The 15,752-nt window shown below is 24.0% G+C and overlaps 1 protein-coding gene across 1 annotated transcript; it reads left to right on the top strand.

The window, feature by feature from the left end:
* The first annotated feature begins 6,698 nt into the window (after window positions 1-6,698).
* LOC408817 (alanine--glyoxylate aminotransferase 2-like) lies at window positions 6,699-15,268 on the top strand. Its single transcript, XM_006560586.3, has 9 exons — window positions 6,699-6,813; window positions 8,295-8,395; window positions 8,476-8,594; window positions 8,920-9,154; window positions 12,407-12,500; window positions 12,669-12,877; window positions 12,975-13,200; window positions 13,823-14,221; window positions 14,878-15,268. Exons 2-9 carry the CDS (start codon window positions 8,331-8,333, stop codon window positions 14,980-14,982), a joined length of 1,452 nt encoding a protein of 483 aa, XP_006560649.2. The 5' UTR covers window positions 6,699-6,813; window positions 8,295-8,330; the 3' UTR covers window positions 14,983-15,268.
* The last annotated feature ends 484 nt before the right edge of the window (window positions 15,269-15,752 follow it).

The following is a 15,752-nucleotide window of genomic DNA, read 5'->3' as shown; positions in this document are numbered from 1 at the left end:
TCAATTTATTGGTGAAATAGTAAATGTTATAAAATATTGATAAGAATATTATATATATTCTTTGTTCATTATATATATTCTTTGGATATTATATGCTTGACTTTCAATATTTTCAAAATAAATTTTTAGTTACTAATGTTAAAAAAGCAATCGCAAATTACGATCAGTCTCTGAAATATGTTTACACTATTCTGACACAATAATGAAAAAATATGTAACAAGAAAATATGAAACTGAAATCAAATGATTTCGAAACAGTCCAGTTTTTTATTATTTTTTACAAACAAAACCATTTACGCAATGCAACTAAATTTCTATTTATTTTATTATTCTTCAATCGATCACAATTTTCTGCTCGTTTTTTCGCAACAAATTTAATTGAATAAACAAATTGAACAGATTAAATTAAAACAAAGAAATCAAAGAAATCTTGGGCTATCTACAATCTGACTTTTATTTTTCATAATAGTCTAGACAAAGTAATCTGAATAAAATAAAATTAATCACTGATAAAATAACAAGTACAGTAATATCTCTATGTCTCACGAATTATCTCTAAAAATCAAAAATATTCAAATTTATCTTAAAATTCCCATGGTTATCACTTCGCGAACTCTGATTATTTTGTATAGTTTTTCATCAATATTTTCTAGAAAAAATAGCATTCATCAAAGATTCTTTTCTGATATTGGACGAAAAGGTGATCGACATGGAGAAAGAATTAAACAACTTTTGGAATGAGGAATATCCATATGTAGTGAAGAAAATATCTACAATCAATATGTTTTATGACAACATTTCCGATTAGGATAAATTTCGAAACGTCAATGTTGCATCATATTAAATAAAAATGCTGAACTACCTGATGACTTATCATATTCTACGTGATAAAAAAATAGTAAAATTATCAGTGAAGTAGATAATTTTAGAAGATGGTATTTTTTTCAATAAAGATACTAAATCGAAAGTTATATAAATTTTTCAAGATAAAGATTAATTTTTGGATAGAAAGCAAATGTTAATAATCCATTTTATTAATCCAAAATCGTTATTTAAGAAACGTGTGAATAATTTATTTCGAAGAATAAACGAACACGGGTTTGGAGAGTATGATTTGGAAAAATTTTCATTGCAGAATTATTCGAGAACGAGAATTTAGAGATTATAAATCAAAATGAAAAATTTATTATTTTTATATTCATAAGTGAATTAATCATTGGAAAAATATGGAAGAAGAAATGAGTCTAATAGATATTTCTAGATATATAAATTATTATAGATATTTATAAATGTATAGATTACTTTTTTATGACGTTATATTCGATTATTATATTCAGTTTAAACATAAAATATTCAATAAATTAGAAAATGATACATCCAAGGAAAAAATTCACAAACGCGAACAATTGAACTATGTCAACTTAATATTCCGCTAACTATCAACCTCTGTTATGCGTTATCAATAAATTGAGGCGTTATTGAAAGATTATGGTATTATGTAATCGTGTATATAACATTCTGATGCAGTGACATAATTCCATTCCTTCGATTAAAGATTGATTTTCAAACTAAAAATTCTGATTCAATGGAATTTTAAACAAAAAAAAAATTTCGAATTTTGAAATTTCACAAGACAAATTTTACTTGAAATTAAATCTTTCAAAATATTGAACAAGTTAGCAAAGAATAGCATAGAAAATTTATGATTTACTATAAGCTCATTCCGCTTTAGTGCATTCGTATTATCAAAAAACATGCTATCAATGAGTAGATATGTGTAACATGACCTTTGAGCAAGTAGAATACATAATCTCGACGAGGAATATGCCGTTTAACCAATAGTCTCTTATAAAACAATTTTCAATTTGCTTACTGTCTAGAAATCAACATGAAATGAAACTTGAACGATATCTAGGAATCAAATTTACATAGAATAACAAACAGAGAATTATCTACAATTTTGTACTCTCAAAAGCATCCAGATATTGACATAATTTTCTATATTTTATATCTGGAATGAAATAATAAAAATTTTACTTGATAAAGTTTGATCCAATAATCTTTTTAATATATTGTTAATAAATTTTATGAAAGTTAAACGATTTGTTAATTAAAAAGATGAATATATTTTCTTGTTACAAATCAAATAGAAAATAAATCAGAATCATGAAAATTAATGATCGCGTTTCATTTCCCCTAGGACGTTTCAATTATTTAATCATGATTCAGGGACACAAGATATAATAGAAAACAGTTGGTATGTGATTCATTCAAAATTTATTTGTTAATATACATATTTATTATTTAACTATTATAATATGTATTTTTTGTTTTAAATAAATTTTTTTGCATATTACGTATATTCTGCATATTTTTTCATATTTGAATTTTTAATATGTTATTTGTATTTAGTTTTTAAATGTAAAGAATACTTTGACATTCTGCTTATAAAATATTTACATTATTAATTTACGTAATTTTTTTATCGAAGATACTTCAATGAAATGTGGAATTTTTTTATACATTTCCTCTATCCGTTTATAAATTTTTCCATTCATCAAAGATTTCTTCTTAATATATAGAGAGAATAAATAAAAAATATAGGAAAAAAATTATTCGTATTCAAAAAATAAAAATCATTGTATCATCTCAATGTTAAAAAAATTTGTAATATTATATAAATATTAAAAAAAAATCTATATTTAAGTTAAATTTTAAACTATCTCTCATAATTTTTTAAGCTCGACAATCAATAGACAATCAATAATAACAATAATTACCTTTTTGATTCACGAAGAATTTAATTTAATAAAAGTAGCGGATACTTATAATTATTTATAAAAAAAAATGATTTTTGCGTAATTTATCTCTAATATTAAAACCTTATTATTAATTATTTTGATAATAAATAAAATCTTCTAAAGATTAGTTTGTAAAGAAAAATTTCTACAAGATATCAAATAATATTTATCGACGACAATTTAATCAAACATGTTCTACTTCTTTTTCCGTTTCCGTTGGCACGCAAAGAATTTTTATCGAGGTACGAATATTCCTATTTACGATGAATGTAGTACTAGGATATCATACAATTATCAATCAGATTAACTAGCTGATAGCAAGCTATCACGTGCGTATCATTATCATCCACGTGCGGCACGTGCGTCGTACATATTTTTGCTCGTGTTATTGTTTGCGATCGTCGTTGATCTCGTGCGTAGAATATCGTGATCAAACAATGTATCCGATTTTATAGATGAAAGACGAAGAAATAAAATATTGATGAACACGATATTTTCTTGTAAAGTAAAGATAAAAAATAAAGATGCTTAAATTAAAAGATGTTTTGTTTTAATTTACATTACATTAAGTTTATTAAAATAGTCAAATGATATGTTTAAAAATTAAAATTTCAATAATTTCCTTGAACTACTTAATTTTCCCAAGTTATCTTTGTACTAAATCTGAAAGATTAGAGGCAAGGTTTTTACAATATTAGAAAATTTTGATATTTTTCGACTTCTATACTGTAACTAAAAGGTTATCGTTATCATTTTTTTATTTCTTATCCTCTGAACTCTTCTCAACGAAATTATTCTATTCATATTCTAATTTTCTTCTTGTCATTCAGTCATCTTCTACGTAAAATTTTAATATTGAAATAATATTGCTTAATTTAAAATTCTATTAAGGATAAAGGTAAATAACGTTTAAGTATATTGCATTTGAAATTCATTGATCTACCAAGAAGCACGCGAAATTTCTAATATGTAAGTACAAATCGTTTTTCATTGCAACTAGATAAGACCAATGATTGAAAACGAGAACATCGATAACAGTTTGCATGGATGGAAAATTCCTGAGATGTTACAGCGCAAGAGTGCAAGAAAAAGAATCATAAATTGAGATTTTCGCAATTCTTCATGAAATATAAATTTATTAATCAAAAAGATTTGAGTCGTTTCTTTCTTTTTCCTTTCTTCAAAAAAAAATTACATTTTAATTGAACTTGATATCAAGTTAATATCTAGATTCATAAATTTTCTTTAATTTTTTACAAACAGTATGATTTATTTCTTTAACATTTTAACAAACAAAGAACGTGATTTATCTCTTTAATATTTTAACAAATAACGTGATTTGTGTTTTTAACATTTTAATAAAGTCTACTTGTTTTTAAAAAAAATAAGATTCTGAAATTTTAAGTTTTTGAAGTTAATGAAAAATTTAATTTTAAATTTTATTTTTTTATTTAATTTAAACTGTGAGAATAAGCTAACCAGTTTCAAGAGGAAAAATTATTCTTTCTCATTCTAAAAAGCTTGTTTATTAAAAATATTAAAAAAAGAAATATGAATCGAAAATTTATCAAATTTATCGCTTTATTTATCCGGTTTTGTTCAACGATTTGCACGTGCGATCGATGAATAGACTTGTTCATATTTGTTTGCATCGATATCACGAACAATGATAGTGACGAAAGCGGTCAAGAAACTTTCCATTAGAAATATCGATTTAGAGAGAATAATTTGTTTTTATCAAGTTATAATCATAATTAGAATTACGATTATGATTGGATATTATTAGGTTAAAAATAAAAACAATAAATTTGTTCGATAAATAGTAAATATCATAATTATAAAAATATGTGAGTGAAAGAAAGAAAGAGAAAGAAAGAAAGAAAATCTAAAAATATGATCATTGTTTGAAAATATTATTGTTTGAAAATGTTTGAGTTATGTAAACTTTGCCTTCAGCAATTTTTTTCATTGAAAGTCGTAAAATAAAATAGACTTTACTTGTTTTGCGTGTTTGTCGACAATTATCTATAATAAATATATCGTTGTGTAAAAATTTTTCTAAATTCTAAAATATATAGATAAAGTTTTATTTTATTTTGTTTCATAATTTAAAAAAATATGAGTTAAAAGAAAGAAACCGAGTTAAAAGAAAATTTCCATAAAGAAAAATAATCTAATCAAATTTTTAAAACAAATTAATTTAATATTTTAAAATTAAAGAAGCTTAATATTTTAAAATAATGACTTTAAAAAACTATTAAGAAAAAATTTATTTTAATAATAGATAATCTTATAATAATAACATTATAATCTTTTAATTGCAAATACATTAATTCATTTTTCCTTTGAGATTATATAAACTGTATTTGATAAATTTAATCTGCTAAACTTACATGTTGATCACACGATATTTATAAATAATAGCTATAACTTGAGAAATTTGAGAAACGTGTTCAAATGTACATATTGAAAATTTTTCAATATTAAATATATTAAAATTTGTCAATATTAAATAATTTGCCAGTGCTTATTTATATAGAGTAAAGCTGATTAAGTAAGAATTAATTTAGATTCCTAAAAATTTACAATATAAGGAAATTTTAAAAATATTCAAAAAAGAATCTTCTTTCACGAATGGAATTTTAAAAATTAGCAAAAATTCGAAGATACTAAAACAGCTTAAGAAAATTTTACGAAAAAATTCCTATTCTTTTTTTTTAATGCTATTTTTATTTTAGGTAAGTTATTGTTATAGTTATTATTGTTATTATTATCGTTATCATATAGATAAAGAAAAAATATAGCAATGTGAAGTCTATACTTCAAAATGATAATAATTACTAATCAAGAATAAATATCAAAATTTTTTTATTGTAATATTATGAAGAGCAATATTATATTTACAATATAATTGTAATTGAATAATTAAAAATAAAAAAGATGATGAAATTGATTGAATTCATAATTTATGTGTGAATATTTCATTTAAAATTTTGATTAAAATGACTTGGATTAATTTTATGTAATATAATAACTATTATTGTAATTATATAACTATTGATGCAATATGATATCGATAATATGATAATAATAAAAGTGATAAATTACAATACGATAATAATAGCAAGCAATTTCGAGAATTCTTACTTATACGTAATTAATATATATATATTAATATATATAGTTTCATAGTAACAGTAAACAAATTACGTTGTTTAGTACTATTATTTGCAATATGACACAAAATACATTTTACGTTTCTTTTTCATGAAAAGAAACTCTATTTTAACTTTTTCGTTATCGCAAATGTTTAAAATTATATCAGGATTGTTTCAAATATTGAGAAAGTTCTAATATTATTACACTTTTATTTTAAACTGCGATGACAACCGTTAATTTTAATTTATCGTTCTGGACACTGTTCTGTTTTGTTTACTTTAATCGTTCTACCTTTACTTTCTAATTTTTTCTTTTTAACCGTTTTAAAAAAACAATAACAAAAAAATCACTACAAATCACTTTGGAAGAATTTCACGAAAAATTAACAATCTTACGCACGTTTATATTAGGATTCTTTTTCCCAAATTATTTGCTTTTCAAACATTTCCACTTCAGCGAAACATAGCCGTTAAAAATATGAATTACCAAAAAATGTTGAACGTTGTTCTTTATTCCTTTTCGTTTACTACTTTCTTGTTTATCCAATATTTCGCAGCACGTGAGGAGGAGCATTAAAAATACTTGATAATTGAAAAAAGAAAAAGAAAAATAAAAAAATATCTCAATTGATTATGATCTTCGATGCGTACGCGTGCCACGAGATTGAAGACTGCCATGATGAAATGGTGGGGTGAGAGAGGCAAGAAGGTGAGTGCGCGCGCATTATTATCCCCACCAGTCTGGCCGAAAATTAGCAACGCACTATATATGACGTCACCGGACTAGGTCGCGGCACTCAGCTGACAACTGCATTCGGAAGAACCGTGACACTGCGATTACCTCAAGCGTTCAGGTACGATCTGGCTGATTCTGTTCCTCTCATTCTAGCAAACGTTTAACTTCAGGACCTTTAACGCGTTTTCTTCTCTTTTCTATTAATTGTTATTGTTTCATTCTTGTTATTATTTTTATTTTTAAGCTAAGACAACAATTGTCAAACTTATTTGTTTTCTATTGTTCTTATAGATGTGTATTGATTCTTTGAGGATTTTTATATAATAGAAAATATGAGGATATACAAAAATAAAAGGTTTTATATTATCATAAATTTTTTAATTTTTATTTATTTATTTTTTCATATATTATTTATTTATTATATTTTTCTTTTTATTTTTTAAGGATATACATAAGCTGAGTTCTGTAAATTTCTTGAATTAATGATTCTTGAATTTCTTAAATTTATAAAATATTATAAGAATTTTATAAATTGTTATAAATCGATTATTATTTTTATTAAGATTTTCAATAAAAATTTTGAAACTTTATATTGTATGAATATATGACATATAATATTGATGGATCATAATATATAATGATATAATAATAAAATATCAAAATATTATTTTATTAAAAGATTCCATTGTTAAAAGATGATGAATACTTATTATAAATTTTTTCTTTACCAGAATATTTTATCAACCTCAGATAATAAATAATAAATATTTTACATACCATTAAAATTTATTGAAACGTTTGAATTAATAAATATTTCTTAATCCTAACGTAATATTTAATTTATTCATGAATTACTTTGATTATTATTTTTATCATAATCAGATTTGACCATGTATATAACAAAATCGAGTTTATACTATGATATAAATGTTTTGCTATAAATGTACATGGTACTAACTTTCTTTCTTCTATATTTAAGAGGTATCTTTTTCTCTTTTCATAAATTGATTGTCCTGAAAAAAACCATTGAAAGAGACAGTATATTAATATTATTTATTATTATATTATATTATATTATATTATATTATATTATATTATATTATATTAATATTATTTCGTTAATTATTTATAATATAATAGTAAATAAAAAATACTGGATAATTTATATTATTGCTTTTGAATGAATATCTATTTAAATAATATGAAAGAAATTAGTCATTAATAACAATATTTCGCAAATGTTTTAAAAACTATTAGAAATTTTACTTTTGATATTGAAAAAATTCAATTACATATTATTGACAATTCATACTATGTTTGACAATGACTTAAAATTAGATGCAAATGTATATGCACGAATATTGCTATGAAACAAAACGATAATCGTCTTAGACAGATTTTCTATCTTTAAGAAATTTATAATGTCCCTTTCATTATATACCCTTTTCATGCCATCTCTCCCCTATATATAGTGAAATACCTTGATAAATCTATTTTAAAAATTACCATGCTGCAAAAATTAGAAAATGTGACCTATCATATTTTTCCTCCGTAATCTTCATATGTGATAAATCATTAAATGTTATCACGTTTTCTTAGAATTTAATCAAGAATTCTATTAAATCATTATCAAACATGGCTGAATCATTGGAACAAATGCCGAAATCAGAAACAATCCGACTTCGAGACCGATATATTGGGTAAATATTGGATTAATTCTACGTTCTTACTTGATGTTGTATTATCGCGTTATCATTCCATGAAAACGATCGTTTTACAGACAAGCATGTAAACTGTTTTATAAATCGAATCCCTTGAAAATCGTCCGAGCTGAAGGACAATACATGTACGATGAAAAAGGATATCGTTATTTGGATTGCATTAATAATGTTGCTCATGGTAAGAGAAAAAAATTTTAATCAATAATCATTTGATATATTTTATTTACAAAACAAATTCTTTTATGAATTTCGTCTTATTTTTTTTTTATTTTAAAAACTTATAAATTTATATAGAAAATTTATGTTCAAAATTTTATTATTAAAACAAATTAGAAATCATTAAAAAAAAATTACGAAGAAAAAATATTTTTATTAAAAATTTTATTGACAAGACAAAAGTTCAAAATTCTAACAATCTAGTTAATTAGCATTTATTAAAGAAAAATTATTAAATTATATATTTTTTTTACCTTTTAATTACTAATGAATAATTAAATTTACAGTGGGTCACTGTCATCCAACGGTAGTGCGTGCAGGTCAGGAACAAATGGCTCTTCTCTCTACGAACAGTCGTTTTCTGCACGATGATTTAGTTATTTGTGCTCGTCGATTGACTTCACTTCTTCCAGAACCATTATCTGTCTGTTTCCTGGTGAATTCAGGTAGCGAGGCTAATGATCTGGCACTTCGTCTTGCTCAAACTTACACCAATAACAAGGATATGATCGTTCTTGATCAGTAAGTCATTACATTGAAAAATGATCAATAGACTGTTTATGCATTATTCATATTTTAATGAATATAATATTCCACACTGATTCTATAAAATTTTTTTATAAAATTATTAATTATTAATATTATAATGAATGCATTTTATCTTCACTAACTTATAAATTTTTATTAAAAACAATAGTTTTCAAAATACACGTGTATAAGGAACGTATTTTACATATACGATATGTAAAAACATATGTATATTCTGTGTATAAAGAAAATAAATAGAATTTAGTACCCGTGGCGCCATCTCGCGTTTGGATCCACGAAGCTCCAACTAGTTAATAGGAATACAGAACATGCAAGGAGGTATTCGTGCGACAAGGAAAGCAATATTGCGCGAAAAGGACGGAAGATACGTGCCACTAACTTTGGTTATGCGGCTCCTAATATCTCCCATATATCGAAAATACATTAATAATTAATTTTTTATTAAAAATTTCTGCACTTTTAGATTCGTATCGTGAATTTAAGATATTAAATAACATTCTTATATAATTTTTAACTTTAAATTCTTTTCAATTATCATTATTAATAAATAATTAACTGATATGCGAATTGACATTATCGACGTAATGCGTAATATTCTTTTTTCATTAATAAATAATTAATTAGGAAAAAATTCTACACTTTTAAGCTTGTATCTTGAATCTAAGATGTTAAGTAATATTCTCATATAATTTTTAATTATAAATTCTTTTCAATTATTATTATTAATAAATAATTAATTCATATGCGAATTGACATTACCGACGTAATGCGTAATATTCTTTTTTCATTAATTTTGCATTATTAAGAGATTTATTTCTAAATATAAATGTATGTATCTCAAACGTTGTTTCTTCCTCTACATTCACATATAATTTTTATTCATAATTTTGTTATTATTTAAATGAATAAATTGATTGTTACTATCAATTATAGGCCGAAAATTTGCGACGCTATCTGTAATAATCATTAATAAATAATTAATTGAGAACTATTTTGCATTAAAATTCATATGAGAAAATTGTTTAACATTCTATCTTTGAGATGTAAGCTTAAAAGTGTAGAATTTTTTCCTAATTAATTATTTATTAATGAAAAAAGAATATTACGCATTACGTCGATAATGTCAATTCGCATATCAGTTAATTATTTATTAATAATGATAATTGAAAAGAATTTAAAGTTAAAAATTATATGAGAATATTATTTAATATCTTAGATTCAAGATACAAGCTTAAAAGTTTAGAATTTTTTAATAAAAAATTAATTATTAATGTATTTTCCATATATGGGAGGTATTAGGAGCCGCATAACCAAAGTTAGTGGCACGTGTTTTCTGTCCTTTTCGCGCAATATTGCTTTCCTTGTCGCACGAATACCTCCTTGCATGTTCTGTATTCCTATTAACTAGTTGGAGCTTCGTGCGTCCAAACGCGAGATGGCGCCACGGGTACTAAATTCTATTTATTTATTCTGTTAATTCGCATATGAATTAATTATTTATTAATAATGATAATTGAAAAGAATTTAAAGTTAAAAATTATATGAGAATTTTATTTAACATCTTAGTTTCAAGATACAAGCTTAAAAGTGTAGAATTTTTTCCTAATTAATTATTTATTAATGAAAAAAGAATATTACGCATTATGTCGGTAAAGTCAATTCGCATATAAATTAATTATTTATTAATAATGATAATTGAAAAAAATTTATAATTAAAAATTATGTAGGAATATTATTTAACATCTTAGATTCAAGATACAAGCTTAAAAGTATAGAATTTTTTCCCAATTAATTATTTATTAATGAAAAAAGAATATTAAGCATTACATTGGTAATGTCAATTCGCATATGAATTAATTATTTATTAATAATGATAATTGAAAAGAATTTAAAGTTAAAATTCATATGAGAAAATTGTTTAACATTCTATCTTTGAGATGTAAGCTTAAAAGTGTAGAATTTTTTCCTAATTAATTATTTATTAATGAAAAAAGAATATTACGCATTACGTCGATAATGTCAATTCGCATATGAATTAATTATTTATTAATAATGATAATTGAAAAGAATTTATAATTAAAAATTATATGAGAATATTATTTAATATCTTAGATTCAAGATACAAGCTTAAAAGTTTAGAATTTTTTCCTAATTAATTATTTATTAATGAAAAAAGAATATTACGCATTACGTCGATAATTTCAATTCGCATATGAATTAATTATTTATTAATAATGATAATTGAAAAGAATTTAAAGTTAAAAATTATATGAGAATATTATTTAATATCTTAAATTCACGATACGAACCTAAAAGTGCAGAAATTTTTAATAAAAAATTAATTATTAATGTATTTTCGATATATGGGAGGTATTAGGAGCCGCATAACCAAAGTTAGTGGCACGTATCTTCCGTCCTTTTCGCGCAATATTGCTTTCCTTGTCGCACGAATATCTCCTTGCATGTTCTGTATTCCTATTAACTAGTTGGAGCTTCGTGGATCCAAACGCGAGATGGCGCCACAGGTACTAAATTCTATTTATTTAGTCGTTTTTTATGCGTAAAATGTATTTTATCAATAATTTATAGAAAAAACGGAAAAAAAATACAGTTTCAAGTTTAAAATTATTTATTTGTGAAGTATTATTAATAAATTCATTTATTAAATATTCTAAAGTGAAAAAGAAAACTTGTAGACATGTTGAAAAAGCTAGGTAAAAGAAATTTTTTGAGAGAAAGAAAAATTATATAAAAAATATATACGAAATATAAAATTATTTAATTTAATATGTAAAAATTAATTATAAAAATTACATAAATTGAAGTTTAGTTTTATTTATTATATGTGTTACGTGGATATATGATAAGATATGTATTTAGATATATTCTGTAAATTTTGCATCTAAAATTATTTATATGTATTCATAGTGATAAAAAAATATTAAAATGAGGAATTATATGAAAACGATAAACGAATCTTTTTGATCAGGTAAAATATTTTAAATTATTAAAGAAAATAAATAAGATTAACGAGATAGAATAAACATATGTAAATATATTAGGTTAAAAATGATATAGTGCATAAAAATGATAGAGTGCATTAATTATTTAAATAATTAATTCTGGAAAAAATCTAATTAGAATTTAATAGAACAATAGTATTGAAATGATTGATAATAAGATACAATAAGATGTAGTTTATTATTACTTTTTTTACATTTTTAGTGCTTATCACGGCCATTTGACATCGATGATTGATATTTCACCATACAAATTCAACCATCCAAACGGGCCTGGCAAGAAAGATTGGGTTCATGTGGTAAAAAAAATTTAAATACAAAATTTTTATTGCTATATCAAGTTACTTAACTATAATATCCAATTTATTGAATTGTCTGAAATATCAAATTAAATAAATACTCGATTACAAGTGATACTCGTTTATCAAGTGATATAAATTCTTCTATTTATTAATTTTTATTTCTAGGCACCTTGTCCTGATGTTTATCGAGGAAAATATCGTGAAATCGATTATCCCAAAGAAGATCTTGGCGTGAAATATGCCAATGATGTTAAAGATATTTGTCAGAATCTGAAAAATCAAGGAAAAGGAGTGTGTGCATTCATCGCGGAAAGTTTAATGTCTGTTGGTGGGCAAATTCTACCTCCACAAAATTATTTCAGAAACGCGTACAAGTAAATATATTTCGATACTTATTTGAATTATTGAATATCTTTATTATACGTTGATAACGTTAATTATGAAATAACTAATTAATTAATTGAATTGCAGATATGTAAGAGAAGTTGGTGGTGTTTGTATCGCGGACGAGGTTCAAGTTGGTTTTGGAAGGGTTGGTAGCCACATGTGGGCATTTCAACTTTATGGTGAAGACGTGATTCCGGATATAGTCACTGTAGGTAAACCTATGGGTAATGGGCATCCGGTAGCGGCCGTGATTACGACCCCAGCCATTGCTGAAAGCTTCAAGAACAGTGGAATAGAATATTTCAATACGGTAAGAACTTAAATTTTTTTAATTTTCTTTTTTTATGATTTCTCATATCCGTTCCACTATTGTATATTTTTTTATTTATTTATAGATAAACCTATCAGAATGTGTTCTCCTTGAAGTCAGTTTTTATATGAAACAGTTATTTCTATAAATATATAATGATGTTGATGTAAATTAATATCAGGTGATTCATGATATATGATCTTCTTATCGTCTAATGTAATTGTTTTGCAATGAAACATGCTGCTCTTCTTAGTTAAAATATTCCAACTAATATTTTTTATTGTTTTCAATGTTGCAATTGATTCGAAGTTTCATACATTTTTTTATCTGTTAAGTAATCCATAATTAGAAAACTCGTATAAATCTTGTCTATTTTTAGAAATAATCTAATTTATTTACCCTATGCGAACAAAATAATATGATAAAACTATTCTTCAATGTTTCAAAATACCAGATAATATTTTTATGAAAATATCTTTCTTACGTGATAATATTACAGTATACCAGATAATATTTTTATGAAAATATCTTTCTTATGTGATAAAATAGAATAGAAATTAATCTAATCATTTCTTTTGTGAAAAATCATTTAACTTACGAAATAAATTTCTTCAAATTCTAGTATGGTGGGAATCCAGTGTCCTGTGCCATAGCCAATGCCGTGATGGAAGTGATCGAGCGGGAGAATCTTCAAGAACACGCGTTGAAGGTTGGCAATCATCTAATGACAGAGTTAAGGAAACTTGCCAAGCGACGAAAGATAATCGGTGACGTAAGAGGCGTTGGATTGTTCGCGGGCATCGAGTTGGTTCGTGATAGGATCGAGAGAATTCCAGCAACAGCTGAAGCCAAGCACGTTGTTTCCAGGATGAAGGATAGAAAGATATTGATAAGCAGCGATGGACCGGATGATAATATCTTAAAATTGAAACCACCGATGGTATTCACAATTGAAAATGTGAATCATTTAGTATCTACTTTAGATGAGGTTCTCGAGGAAGTAGATATTGATGTTGAAGAGGTGATTATTATTCGTGATTTACATAATAGTAGGATTATTTTTAATTTGAAGATAAGGGAAGATATGGAGATTATTTATTTTAAAATTTTTGTTTATGAAATTGTTAAAGATTTTGGATGATTTTTGTATTAAAGGTATTTTAAAATATTTAATTTTTTTATAATTATAAAATTAATATATTTCTTGTTACTTATTGTGACAAGTAATGATTTCATATAAAAATCTATAAAATGTAATTAATTAACAAACTTGAATTACATTAGATATCAATATATCATTATTGATATTTTTACTAAAATAATTTTGAAAGGAAATAAGATATTATATAATTATTTCGTAAGATCGTGAAAACATCGTGAGGAAAACCGGATGTGAAGCGTGATAACTTTTCCATAAGTTTTGCAATTATTTTTTTGAATGAAATGAAAGTATCTGACATTGCATATTGTGATAACATAGAAAAAGATTCATATTCACTCAAATTATACGTTGATCAATATCTACTAAATTATTTTAAATTATTTAAATATATTTTTATAGATCATAACTTTTTACAAAAAATTCTTTTATGTAGAAATTGTATAATAATCTATGTAAAAAAATTAATTGATAACATCAATAATGCAATAGCTAATAATTAATTATGCTCTTTTCAGAAATGCCAGTCCAGGACGACGATTTTACAAGCCACAATCTCAAAAATGGATGTTGATACGGATAAATCTACATGTCCAAGTGTGAAGCCATTGCTCGTTCGCTAATTAGTTATTAATTTAAACTGATGTTGTATATGTGTGAATTTATAGAATTGTACGTTAAATATATTTAAAATATTACCGCTCGTGATGTGAATGATTAAACCTGTTATGCATGTATTGGAATGGAAAATAATTTATATATGTATATGTATATAAAAGAATGTAAATGGACAGAGAGAGATGAGACTAAAATTGAGATTTGAGTATATAGCACAAAATGAATAAATGATATTGAGAAATATATTTTAATAAATATATTTTCTTTATGAATATAATTTATTTTTGTATATCTATTTGTCTATTTATTTTTTCCTATACCTGAAATTATCATTAAATAATTAAATTTGAAGGAAAATATAAAACTATATCAAATATTATATAAATTTTATTTAAATTATAAAATTCAAATTATTGGCATATTGGAATTATTAAAATTATAATATAATATTAAAATAAATTAAAATAATTATAGAATATATTAAAATTAAAATTATTTCTATAAATTAGAAAGTGATACACCATACATCATCGATTATAACAATTAAATTATTTTTTTTAATTTTTGGTATATATTTAATCTTCTAATAACGATATAAAATTTAAATTAATCAAGTATTTCTCTTTACTCTATACTATTAGGTAAAAAAAGAAAAAAAGAAAAAAAAAGCGGGGTACAGGATGTAAATATCTAGAATTCAAAGTTTAACATTGAAAATATCATTGCCGTGAACTCATGACACTCATGTTATTTCATATCATATTTTTTAATCAAT

This window comes from Apis mellifera, linkage group LG4 (genome assembly GCF_003254395.2).
Source record: "Apis mellifera strain DH4 linkage group LG4, Amel_HAv3.1, whole genome shotgun sequence".
Classification (NCBI taxonomy): Eukaryota; Metazoa; Arthropoda; class Insecta; order Hymenoptera; family Apidae; genus Apis; species Apis mellifera.
The sequence above is the reverse complement of the archived record's forward strand: the minus strand, read 5'-3'. Positions and strand labels throughout refer to the sequence as shown.

What these genes read in the sequence shown, in the direction of transcription:
- LOC408817 (XM_006560586.3), top strand. Translation starts at nt 8,331, where the DNA reads ATGGCTGAATCATTGGAACAAATGCCGAAATCAGAAACAATCCGACTT. An exon ending in GAATAGAATATTTCAATACG is followed by an intron (nt 13,201 to 13,822) that starts GTAAGAACTTAA and finishes TTCAAATTCTAG; the next exon opens with TATGGTGGGAATCCAGTGTC. An exon ending in TAGATATTGATGTTGAAGAG is followed by an intron (nt 14,222 to 14,877) that starts GTGATTATTATT and finishes TGCTCTTTTCAG; the next exon opens with AAATGCCAGTCCAGGACGAC.